General features: G+C 58.2%; 4 protein-coding genes across 4 annotated transcripts; 2 read left to right on the top strand and 2 right to left on the bottom strand.

Annotated features, from left to right (window-relative positions):
- Positions 1 to 73: 73 nt before the first annotated feature.
- On the top strand, positions 74 to 349 carry GGTG_08987 (hypothetical protein; the record flags this gene model as incomplete). The annotated part of the gene is made up of 1 exon (XM_009226829.1): positions 74 to 349. Exon 1 carries the CDS (start codon positions 158 to 160, stop codon positions 347 to 349), a length of 192 nt encoding a protein of 63 aa, XP_009225093.1. The 5' UTR covers positions 74 to 157.
- Positions 350 to 6300: 5951 nt separating this feature from the next.
- GGTG_08986 (hypothetical protein) lies at positions 6301 to 7675 on the top strand (the record flags this gene model as incomplete). Its single annotated transcript, XM_009226828.1, has 3 exons — positions 6301 to 6758; positions 7033 to 7330; positions 7559 to 7675. 3 exons carry the CDS (start codon positions 6301 to 6303, stop codon positions 7673 to 7675), a joined length of 873 nt encoding a protein of 290 aa, XP_009225092.1.
- Positions 7676 to 10259: 2584 nt separating this feature from the next.
- On the bottom strand, positions 10260 to 11430 carry GGTG_08985 (hypothetical protein; the record flags this gene model as incomplete). The annotated part of the gene is made up of 3 exons (XM_009226827.1): positions 10260 to 10484; positions 11005 to 11256; positions 11323 to 11430. The coding sequence occupies 3 exons, from the start codon at positions 11428 to 11430 to the stop codon at positions 10260 to 10262; spliced, it is 585 nt and encodes a 194-aa protein (XP_009225091.1).
- Positions 11431 to 11702: 272 nt separating this feature from the next.
- On the bottom strand, positions 11703 to 12215 carry GGTG_08984 (hypothetical protein; the record flags this gene model as incomplete). Its single annotated transcript, XM_009226826.1, has 1 exon — positions 11703 to 12215. The coding sequence occupies one exon, from the start codon at positions 12213 to 12215 to the stop codon at positions 11703 to 11705; it is 513 nt and encodes a 170-aa protein (XP_009225090.1).
- Positions 12216 to 12296: the final 81 nt, after the last annotated feature.

Here is a 12296-nt window from a genome sequence, read left to right as displayed (position 1 = left end):
GGGGGGGGAACAAGGCAGCGCGTACGCAAGTGCGCCACCGACTGAAGACAGGCGGCGTGCGACTGCTTGTTTGCGTGTCAGCGTGCTGGGCTCTGGTTCTATCTCGTCAAAGTAAACCCACGCTTCCGCGCAGCCCCCGACGGCAATTGCTCCTGCAATGGCTCCTCCACAAGTCAAGCTTCGGGCGCAGACATCAGTCAAGGCTAGGCGCGGGTTTTTGGAACTGACGGCGTCTGGTGGGACGATGGGTGCGCCGACAGAGGCCCGCGAGCCAACCGTCTCGATGAATGACAGGTCAGAGACAAGCAACAAGAAACGGGTTGTTCCGCCGCCCTTTGTCGGTTCCTAGTCAGCCGCTAAACCCATGGCCGTCGTCATCGCGTCGTGATGATCCCCGTTGTGGCTTTTGAGAAGCGAGAAGGGACCGGCCACGCAAACAACGTTGCTGGGGCCAAGGGATGTGGATGGAGAAGATCAAAAGCGCCAATCTTGGCCGTTCCAAGCCCCGAATCCAATCCAGCCACGCCTTTTCACTCCACCAAATTTCGTGCACCCAATCCTCGCCGGCAGGGCTAGCAAGCAAGCTTTGTCATATCGATTGGCAAAAACAAAAGAAAGAAACGGAGAAAACATCCAACGGTGTTCTAGACCCACGGGTGCACCCTTCTGTACCCGCACCTGAAGAAGAAGAAAACGGGAAATCGGAAGCGGGAAAATCTGGGAAGATCGTCGGCGTCACCACGAGAAACAAGAAAGAAAAAGCAAGGACGAGCCCTGCTAGCGACACGCAGCGGACTGCTCCAGTGGCACGGCTGCAACACCGCAATCCCATGCAGGAGACGAGCGACCCACACACAGCTTCGTGTGGTTGATTCGATGCTTGTCTCATTTTCCCTTCTCATCGAGTTCCTGCGAGCCTGCTTGCGGAATAGTGTTCACCCTGCGGCGAATGGGGCTGCTGCAGACGGCTGCAGGCTGGCAGCTGGCAGCCGAACGGACGAGACAGTGGCCGGCGAGACAGGGCAGTGGGCGGCAGTCTGCGTCCTGTGCTCAGGCGACAGCGATGCGTGTGGGCTCGATCCTCCCCCTGGGAGAAAGCCTGCAACAACTGCCTGCTACCCTGCCATGCGCACTGGCCATGGATCGAGCGAGAGTGTGGGTGGGTGGATGAGTGACAGTGGGTGTGGTGTGAGCCAGGTTCAGCGCGGTTGAGACCATTGCGGAGACCAGCCCAAAATCTCACTGATCAGCGACATTGTCTTTTTTTTTAACAACAAAAAAAAAAAACGCACACATGGTACACACCCGTCGGGGGGAGTCGATGGCAGTGATGGCATCGCCTTCGTCCTGTACTCATGTTATCATGTTCTGGAACCGAACCTGCTCGACGCCGACCTTGTCCTCTTTCAGGCAAGAACTGATGGGTGCTGGCGCCCCTGGCCGCCCAGTACCTACCTGCGCAAGGGCCCATTTCTCCAGTCGCACACCCGGGAGCAGCCCTGTCGGCCTCCTGCAGCTTCAGTGCCCGCCTCCCGCATCGGCCCTTTCTCGCCCAAACTCGAGAACCACTGCCTGTTTACACAGGGGGCAGGGAAGCCGGCGAGGGCGACAGGGCGGCCTAGGAAACCCATGCTTGCCAGAAAGCGCAGCCCGCGGGCGTGCCTGCAGGCGTCGTGGCTTGGGACGCGGCATTTGGAGGAACATGGGTTACTCGAGTGAGAAGCGGCCAGTAATGTCCAAAAAAAGTAAAAACCTGCCAAAGTGTGTTCTTGGCCGTTCCGTGTTCTTTTGCTGTCCGAACAAAGGTGAGGATATAAAGCCACGCTAGCGGACGACACACAGATACGGCCTAGGTATGCACCCATGTAGATGAAAATGCAGTGGGACGGTAGACATTCCCGTGCCGTGGCCAGGCAGCGGGCAGAAGCATATGGGGTTTGTGCTGCAGCCCGTCCTGCCTTTACCAGCTGGGGGGTTTTTTTTCTTTGCGTGTCTCTCTCGCCGGGGGTGGGAAGTAGATGCAGGTGTGGGTGCTGGCCCGGCTGGCGCGTTTCAAAACGACGCCGACTAGCGCAGGCAGTTTGCAGCGGTCTCGACGCTGTGTGGACGGAGAGGAAGGTGCCACGGAACCACACTCGACTAGTGTCGAGGGCGTGCATTCGAACCTAGCAGTCGACGAGGGCTGTCCAATAATTGCTTTTTATTCCATCTTGCGAACGCCCGCTTTCCGTCCTTGACCAGAAGGGTATCTGGCCGTAAGGTCTTCCGTCGGCTCGGAACTCGTCGTTGCTCCGTCGCCGAAGAGACCCCTGTATCTTCTGCCAGCTGCCGTCGACGACCGTTAAGAAGAGCCTTGTGTAAGCAGCCGATGACCCCTCGCCGGGCCTCATAATGGGGTGCTACGGCATGGTTTGTGAGTGTGATTGGGGGCGTTTAGACTGCTTGGCTCCGCCGCACGGTGCTTGCTTTCGCTGACCGACAGTCCCTCCAGCCCGGTGCGGTTAGCATCGATCGTCGGCTCGTCCTGCTATTAATAACGACGACCCTGGACTCTGGGTGACGCTACCGCCTCCCAGCCATCGATGGGGGCCAGCGAGAATAGCTGCCCGTATGCAGATAGCAAAGCGGACATGACGCTGAAGGGCATGACTTGCAGTGCGAGGGTAGAGCACCATTGACGGAGACGGTAACAGGGCTCATTTTCGAACTACACAACGGACCTCGGCCGGCGCTTACACTTGGCTGATGCGAGCGCCCTCCAGGGTACCATGGCATTTCAACGTCGCATTCTCCATATAATCGTGCATCACCTGGCCCTGGCCGCGGAGCTCTTTGGACGGCGAGCAACCGGGTTGGCCAATGGCTTTCATGGTTCCAAGAGCTGCGTCGCCAACAGCTCGCCGTGCCCAATCTTTTTTTCTTCACTCGTTCGTGTTCCGCCGGGCCCTGAAAATACACGAATCAGCCAAGTTTCCGCCGTCGGCCGCGGCCTAAGTTATACAGATGCAGGCCTTGTCTTCCCCTTGTCTCGTCACGACATCCAAACCAGCCCAGCCACGCCACCGTCCGCTCCAGTGCTAACGATCCACCCCATCATCTTGTTCATAATGACGATCTACAGGGCGAGCCAAGGCCTCGAAACCCTAGACGAGCACTCGACGAGATCGAGCGCCGTGGCTTGATCCACCGCCTTGCCGAGATACCGTGTGCGGCACAGCTATTCAACCAACCGGGATTCGAGTTTGGTTGAGCAATACCACAGTAGCAAATGTCGAGGCAAGGGCTATCCTGGATGATCCGGTGCCGAGTGGGAGGCTATGGAACGGCAATCCGACTGGCCAGTCTTGATCTTGCCTGCCTTGTTTGGCGTCCCACCTCCATATTTGCACTTTATTTCTCCTCGCGATTCCATGGATCACATGAGTTGGACGTAGCAAAGTTTAAATTGCCGGGATCCATCCAGATTACCTCGTTATCTGCCGCGCGATGGGAGGTCCTGATTTTGGTGGCAAATGAAGTCTTCTTTCTGCTCTAAGCGCATTTGTATACTCGCTTCCACGGCGGCTCGGTGCTTTAATACCACGGCGCGGCAACCGCCATATGGCTAGCCGCAGCGCCCGCGAAACCAGATTCAGCCTCGCGAATAGCCGCCAGCACTTCTAAATTGCGGCGAGCAAGTTTGCTTGGCCCGGCTCGGGGATGGTCTGCCGGTGCATGCATGGGGCGGGCAATATCACTATCGGGTCGCACGTGCTGTACTGGGGGATGGCTAGAACCAAAGCCAACGCAAGTCACGGCAGGCGAGGCTTTCTGCAACATCAGTGTGTTCCCCTGGTCTGACAAAGCCAGCGGATGCCGGCAAGCCAGAACCCGTGTCTTTGCCAGAGATAAAGGGCCCAAACCTGGGCTTTGGCATGCCCCTGGGCGAATGAACACCCCATGCGGCCGCCAAGATACACTGTCCCACGCGGCGGCCCAATCTCGATGCCTCCCCCGGCGTTCACCCTGGCGCTAGCCCAGCGAGAGTGACACCGTACCCACACCTGAGAGGGTCCCTCCACGACAAGGAATCTGGAGTTGAAATGCGAGAAAGTGCGCGAAATAGCGGCGGGCAGAGACGAAATTCGTCACGCGCCATGGGCGACAAAACGGCCCCGTAGTGGAGGGAGAATTCCCACGCGGGCCGGCCATGGCGATGGGGCGGCATGGGAGGGAAACAAGGGACCAGCCGTGCCAGCAAAGCAGGCCAGTTGCCGTGGCACTTTTTTTTTTCTTACTATTTTTTCCATTCTCCCGTTTCATCTTTGGGACCACTCCCCATCCAGCCGTTGTCGGATGATTTGCCCGTTTCGGTACATGCTGCAAACCGTGCAGGAAAGGTCGCCGGGCATATCGGATTAACTAGGTACACGGAAGGGAGGCTGCTGTGAAAATCTGCTGCTGCCAACACAAATCCCGCCATTCTCTTCCCAACCCCAAACCCGCTAGCAGCATTGTCTCGGCATGTTGACTCCGGAATAAAGAGCAAGGTATACTAGTATGGATCGTGGGAGGCCGTCGCCCATCGCGAAAAGGTACCAAACCTGGGCAGTGCCGGCCATGGTTTAGGACAAGCCTCGAGGTTGGACCAGCCGGCATTAACATGCGACGGAGGACATGCTAGAAAGAGCGGCTTCGCTCGGTGCCCCAGGAAAAGGCGCACCAATGGAACCTAATGGTTTCGGCAAAGGTAGCATTCCAGACGGACCTGGCGGAGGGCGTTGGGTTTTGGGGTTGAGACTGGATTTCTCCAGATTGGCTTCTCCAACTTTCTCCAAATTGCTCTATTTCGGCCCCTGGCGCTCCTCTGCGGTGCCTGCAGCGGTTGGGCCTGTGCCTTTTGGGGTGCTCTGGCAAGCAGGGGAGGTAGATGCCGGGGTCCCCGGATATGGCATGGTCCTTTCACAAAAGGGACCGTCGTCAGGCTCAAGTCAGGTGGCCTCTGGTGCATTTCCGTTTTTCAAAGTTGGCCCGTTTAGGTTTGGCCGCTTTCCACCGAGCCCACGCCGGGACAGGCCAACCAGGAGGCGGGAGAGGCGGCTTGCTGACAGGAAAGGACGACGCTGGCAGGACAGGGCAGGTTGAAACGGATTTAGGGTGGGTTATTTCCAGCACATTGCAGGCGGGCAAGCCGAGCAGGTTGTTGCTCGTAAAGGTTTAGGCTTAATTGCAGACTTGCTACTGAAATAAAAGAGAAAAAAGTGATCAGGTGCACATCTAGCCCATGGCTTGTTGCGGGTCCAACGCACACACTCGCTGGCCCTGCGAGTTACTACAGTACCTCCATCTTGCCCTCGACTTCCACCAGTTGGCAGAGGGTAATAGCAAACCATGTACCGCCACCACTACCCGGCCGACTGCTTCAGGCCTGGCGCATGGTCGAATCCATCCCAAGAATCCGGGATGGTAACGTCCTTGCTGTTTCTCTTGCAGTTAGGATGCCGAGTCAACCAAACCTTTCCCCGCCCCGCGTCGTCCCATCTCTCATTCTCCGGCAATCTCTCTTCCTCCCTTCCGTAAACCATAGCGCTGCTTGGTCTGGCACTCTGGGTAACTTCGTATCCGCAGCCACCCAGACAGCTGACTGGTGGCACAGTGTGAATGTCCACGTTGCGTCTCTGGTGGGTTTAGGTAGATAGGGGAGGATGGGGAGTGGGACCGCTGACGAGCAGGGTCCTCACAGTGTCTTTGAGGTCAAAGCCCAGAAAGGCCAAAGCCCAGAACAGGTCTTGGTTTTCTCTCCCTCTCGTCACCTCGGCTTTGTGTTCGCAAGGGTCCCAGCCTCACACCGGGGTTGCGGTCCCCCGCTGTTGCAGAGACACAACACATGCGCAGTAATATCGTCGCCGTGCCGAGTAGTAATAATAATGGGTATGCGGTGTGTTGCGTCTGGTCCTCTACGTCCTCTCTGCGTCCTCTCTGCGTCCTCTCTGCGCCCTCTCTGCGTCCTGGCCGTCGATGTGGATTGAAATCCATGGCATCCCTCCTGGCTAGAGGCTGCGTCATTCCTGCATCGAGAAAAGCGAAAACAAGCATGAATTAACCCTAGCAGATCTCGCAAGCACGAGCCACCTGGAGTACGCACCCATCCATGGCGACAGCACAGACACCCACTGCTTCTCTCTCGCAAAGCCTCGCTGCCCCAACCCACCATCAAAGCCTCGCCGTCTACCCCCCCTGTTACCCCAGACTTTGCCAGCCAACCAAAGCAGCACGGACAGCTGGCAATCGAGCAAAAGAAACAATTATGGAGGGTGGACAATGCATAGCATAACGGGCACGCAGACTCGCAGACACGCACACGCACGCACACATGACAAGTCGCATGAACTGCCCAACAGCCTGTGCACGGGTCTTGCCACAGGTCCCTCTGCTTACCCCAAATCGAAACGGCCCGGGGCTCGAGAGCCGGGTGGCCACACGGCTGCTCTGTGTCTGGCCGCTCTCTTCCTCCAGGATTTGGAAGACGCTGCAGGTGTGGGTTGGATCGGTCATGGGCCAACCGTCGACGCCGGCCCTTTTGAGAGGCCGCTCCAGAAGGAGGTGGTGGGGTGGCCCGGCCAGCATGTGCCTCGAGCAGGAATCCATTGGACAATCGGAGCTCTCTCTGACGACGACGCCATGCACCATTTCTATTTCGGCTGGGTGGCTGGCGAGCTAGGTGTGAGCTCCATCGCCCGGCAGCATGCCGCTTTCCAATCACGCCGCCCGGCTTTCAGGTAGTGGGACCTTCCTCGTGTGTCGGCGCATCATCTCGGTGTCACTTAGGACTTTGCCGCTTCCCGGTTGGTGGTGGAATCTCTTTTGGCCGCTGGGGCAGATCGAGCGGCCAAGGAGCAAATAAATCAGTACACCAAATATGTTCCCGCCTCTGACGTCTTTCCTGCAGCTAATCGTCGCCATCAAGGCCTAGCCCACTCGGGCAGAAGCCCGACGTGGAAATTTTATCCGTTTTTCGTCCGCCATCACGCTATCCAAACTACAACTCCACAGGCAAGGCCGCCGTGCTCGCCCGTGGCCAGCCGTTTGGTGCGTGGCCATTGGTGCTTTGGTTGCAGCACCGCGGCTCCAGGGCCTGTTGCTGGCCCCATCGCTGTGCGGCCTTTGCTTGGCGTGCAGTGCTGGCCCACCACCCACCCCACGATGGACGGCGTTTGTGTTTCTGGACCCGGCAAGCCAGCCCAGCCCAGCTTGCCAGCCGAGGCTTGAGCCATTTCCGAAGCTGCCACCCGTTACCGAGGGCGCAATCCCTACCGCTGGGCCACGGGTGAGCGAGCCGGGCGGCGCGCCGGTGGGTACTGCACCCGCGTCTGGCAAATCAGCGTCGTACGGCTGGTGCCAAATAAAAAACAAAAGGAAAAAGGAAGAAAAAAGGGAGAAAAAGGCCGTGGCTGTGCCGGAGGATTCGGCCAGCCGGCGTTGGTTGCGTCGAGGCTGCTAGATCCGCTTCGTCCGAGCAGGCCTCTTAATGGGCGGCCTTGGCTGCAGCCACAGTCCACTGCCATTGTATCATCAACAGCCTCTCTGGGTAGGCGAAGCTGCATTGCAACCGCAATTGGGCCAGAGTGGTTGGATATGCACCCCCGAGCCGAGCTATGTCGCTGGTTCGAGCGAATCATTCGATGAGACCCCGTGACGCTCGGCATGCCATCTCCATGCCCTCCCCATGCCCTCCTATCGTGGGTAAGCGGGCTTCCGTCAATATCGTCCCGCTGCACCCCAATATCGTGCTGGAGAAGAAACCGCCCCTTCGCTTGATCGGCCATTGAGCAGCCGGCGTGGGAACTTTACCACACGTCCGGTACGGCACGAACGGCTTGCTTGTTTTCCCCCCTCCCTTGCCATATACACCCATAAGGGTTTGCCTGGATTGGCCGGCTTTCTTGGGAGCACTTTTCGGGCAACGGCAGTGAAGCAACGGGGTTTTCCCAAGGCCTTGGCCGTGCGAACTGTTGCAAGCTTCCAGATTGGACCTGGAGAAAAATCGTACGTGGCGATAGGCGGAGGCCACCACAATTACACACCTCTGTATTGCCGGCCCCAAGCCAACAGCAACCACACCCGAAGCCCGGCCGGGCCCCGTCGTAGAGTGGAGTGGAGGATTCCATGACGCGCTTGGTGTGCCGGACAGATGATGATGCATTAGAGGGACCCGAAGCCGAGCCAGAAGAAAGCTGCTCACTCCCCACGCCCTACCAACCCTTACCGTCCAGCCCGCCGTGGCTCGCTCCCCCGGCACTATCCAAATCCGAGGGAGGTGTGGTGATGGGCAAGGGTATCTCCAACAGCGGAACCCACCCCCATTCCAGACCCAGCAGCAAAAGAGGCAGGCAGGATGACATCCTTGTGCGTCCCACGGGGTTAGCTGGGCGCCGGAACCGGAACGACGACACAGGTCCAGGCGAGGAAGGAGGCCTGGCCCGCAGGTAATAAACATGCAGGGCGCGCGCCTCGGCAGTGGGGATGCCACGCACACCGGTGACAAGGGTTGGACGGCCGCTGCGCCGGCTGCGGCCAATCGCGCCCTGCCGTGTGTGCCCACCGGTGGGAGTACGGCTAAACTGGGGGACTGCTGCTTCCCTCGGTCTCGCCACAGCACTTCTTGTCGAAGGTGGCAGCAGGCGGGGACGTTGCCGTTAATGGCAGAGAAGACGACGCTGTGTGAGTGAGTGCTTGTCTTGCATGTTGCCTATCTGCCAAACGGTTAGGTTGGCTGGTGTGGCCCCCCCCTCGTTGCACCCAGTATGTCGTGCTGTGTCCTGCGACTACCACCCAACGTCCGTTTAAGCCGACGATGGCTCAGGGTATTGTATTCTTCCCCCTGCCTCCATCTTATCCGTATGTAGCTCTTGCTACGCCCACAGTCCATCCGCGGCATGCCCCTGCCACCCATGCACCTGGCCGAATCGAGGTCGCTCGTCAGGACGAACGGGAAGGAGGAAAACTCGACGTTGCCACTTGCTCCCGCCCCTTTTACCACTCCACGACGTAATATCGCCGAGCCTCAACCAATACCGAGCTATTTTGAAGCTAGGGATGGCAGCCAAAATTGACGGGACCCATTGGGCTAGCCAAAAGATTCGCCATATGGGCATTCTCGATCTTCCCCAAACAAGCCACTGGCGGCTGAAGTCCAACGACCTTCATAGTGCAGAGAGCTTCCCAGGCCTAGCAGAAAGCGCTAGCCAGCCTGCACCCACTCACATGGCCCATTGCCACGTTCGCCACGCCCCCTTTACCCGTCGGGTATTTCCCGTCTCTCCAATGCCAGGGGACGGGGCGAGCGGGTTGGGGGAAGATTGTTTTTCCCTTGTGGCTCTCGCCTAGCCTTTTCTGGTAGCCTCACATCATGGTACCTGCTGGTGTTAGCCATGAGGGCTACACACCACCGGACTTTGCGTCACCCTCTGTCCGCGTTGGGTTGCCGTCGTCCAAAAGGCAAAATGGCCAGGATGCGGAAGTAGATAGACCGGCTGCGTCCCGTTGGGTAACAGTAGCAACTAGCATTAGCTGGTGGCTTGAGGTGCTGTTCCACCACACCATAATTATACCACCTCCCTCGTTCCTCCTTCTACTCGGCCATGGGAGTCATTATCACTTCTGGGCACCGTGATACCTATTAGCCAGTTCGGGATGCGGCAAAACCCAAACCTCATATGTTGGGATATTGGCGAAAGGTCCTTGGGGACACCTAACAAGAGAAATGCCCTTGATGTTCTTCAACTCCATCAGGCGCCGGATGCAGGTGTCGCGTTAAGAGGTACAGTGTCGCCATGATGCTCCGAGGTTACTCTTGTGCTACCATTTCCTAATGGACTCCTTGCCGATCGCGCTAAAATTCGGGGATCCTTTGCTGTTCTTTAATACGCCCACGTGGGTACCTCTCCGCCTCCTAGGGCAGGTAACGCCACGCGCCGCGATCCAACGTGGCGGCCTTGCCTCTTGTCCAAGCGCGGGGACTACACACCCTGACCAGGCACATGATGGGCGACTTCGCCCGGCCCTCCGGGTTAATTGCCATGGGGGTGAAGCTTGCCATAACGGGCCCTCTCAACCGACCACGGATAGCTTGACTGCCCGTTGGCGCGTCCACCGTCCGCCGCCCCGGCCTGGCTCATAAGCCGATCCGACAGCAACAGCTAGCCCAACAGGTCAAAGTATGGGTGGGAGGGCCCTAGTGCCGAAACGAACGTGCCATCCTGTTGGGAGAGCCGCTATAGTCAGCCGGTGCTCCTAGGTCCAGCAAAGATGCGAGCATACAAGGCAAAAGGGCTCCACGCAGTGGTCGCCGGGCTGAGGCAGCCCGATCCTGAAATGTGGATTGCAAACTCGAGCCCTTTTCCGGAATATCGTGACGAGAAGCTGGCTGGAGGCATGTAAATGCGCCGCAAAGCAAAGCAAAGCTCATACCATCGTTGGCAACGACCGAGGCCCAAGACCGCGCCCTGTCAACAACGATGATATGGGTCATTTATCTGTCAAAAAAAGCTACATGTTGATAACCTTTGGGCCAAGCAATAACTTAAAGTTCTCGAGAAGCCCTGAACTGTCTTGCGGGTGATGATGGAGGCGGGCCCATCGGGTGAACTTTCTAACGAGGCTGCTAGGTGATATCGCTGGGTTCCCACAACCCTTTGTCCGGGGCTGAAACAATCTCTGAGCTGGGGAGGCTTGAGCCTCGGAGCGGTGTAGGCAAAAAGTTGAACGACGTATCGACACGCTGGATATAAATCTTGTTAATCATTTAAAGGATCTGGGTGTGTTTCGGCCATGCTAGGACGGTTGGGCAAAACCCTTTCCGGCATTCCGCATCCCTGTGGCATTTCCCCAGACGGCTCCAGTCAGCATTGGTTAGTTATAGGTGCAGCAGGAAAAAAAATAAACTTACATGCCACCAGTACCTTGAATGAATGCCTGGCTGATTTATCTGCATCCGATCCTTATATAGCTTAGATTCTTGCTCACTAGCCTTTCGACCTTGGCCAGGACGCGGCGGCACCTCCATTTGCCCGCGGCGGATGGTGAGCCACCTGGGGAAAAGACCGTGATATCTGCACCAAACGGGATGGAGTTGCAACCGAGATTGGTGGCAACCACGGCCAGCAAAAAAGCAAACGAGACGAAAAAGACACCGGCGCGGGCACCAGGGGTCCAGTAGTGGTCGAGGATGGCATCAAGAAGGTCCCACGGGTTCCAGTAGGCCGTGACCCATACCCCCTGGATCGAGGTGTTAGACGCGAGGCCAAGGAAGAAGACGAGGACTTAACTACCAAACACGCAAACACCCGGCAGCAGACCGGCATCGCGCGGCTTTTGCACATAGCGCGTGAGGTCGGGCTGATTGACAAGCATGGGCGACAGCGAACCCATGATGACGTTGATGCCGCTCATGATGGACCACCCCAAAGGTGTCGTGGCGGCAATGCGTGTCCGCTCCCGTTGGACGCATCCAAACTGGCGACGCCGACTCCTTCGCGCATGCACCAGCCGAACAAGCCGAAGCAAGCGACAGGCATAATGAAGCCCTCAACGGTAAATATGTAGTGGATGCTCGTTGGGTGGACCCAGGTCATTGGGGACTTGACGAGCCAGACGAGGAAGAAGGCAAGGAGCTGCTTGGAGGTAACGTCGGCGCCCGTAGGCAACGAGTTGGGCCACTCTTTCTAGGCGTCGCCAAAGATGCAGCGGAAGCAGACGCTGAGCAGGTTGCCGCCGTAGTAGGTCTGGATGCCGTACCAGATGATGCAGACGACGGCCCGAATGAAGACGAAGAAGTAGGCGTCGTACATGCCGATGACGGAGCGGGCGAGCACCGGGTAGCCGATGTGGTACATTGCGCCCGGGCGGGCTATGGCGACGACGGCGCACGAGGCGAGCAGGGCGCCAACGATGCACGAGATGAAGGCCTGCTGCCACGTCAGGCCGGTGGCGATCAGGCCTGGGCGGCGACGTTCCAGCCTGTGATGCCAAACATGGTGGAGAACCAGTACATGGGCAGGTTGAACCACGTCCATGGGTGGTGTCGGCTCCAGGTCCTTGTTGGACCAGCCCGGGTCTCCGATGGGTTGCTTGCCATCGGCTCTCTCCGTGGACGCCTCGAGCCAGCGGACCAGCGCATCTCTGGACTGGAACGGCGCTGCGGCGGCGGCTCTGCTGGGGATGGCGATGCGTGCCATGTTTGTCGAGATGGGCGAGACTGGTGCGTGCCCGGTGCCAAAACCGGTATACCACGGAAGGCAACGGCTGCATGTTGATCT

This window comes from Gaeumannomyces tritici, assembly GCF_000145635.1.
Source record: "Gaeumannomyces tritici R3-111a-1 unplaced genomic scaffold supercont2.5, whole genome shotgun sequence".
Classification (NCBI taxonomy): domain Eukaryota; kingdom Fungi; phylum Ascomycota; class Sordariomycetes; order Magnaporthales; family Magnaporthaceae; genus Gaeumannomyces; species Gaeumannomyces tritici.
This window is presented reverse-complemented; position numbering and strand designations above follow the sequence as displayed.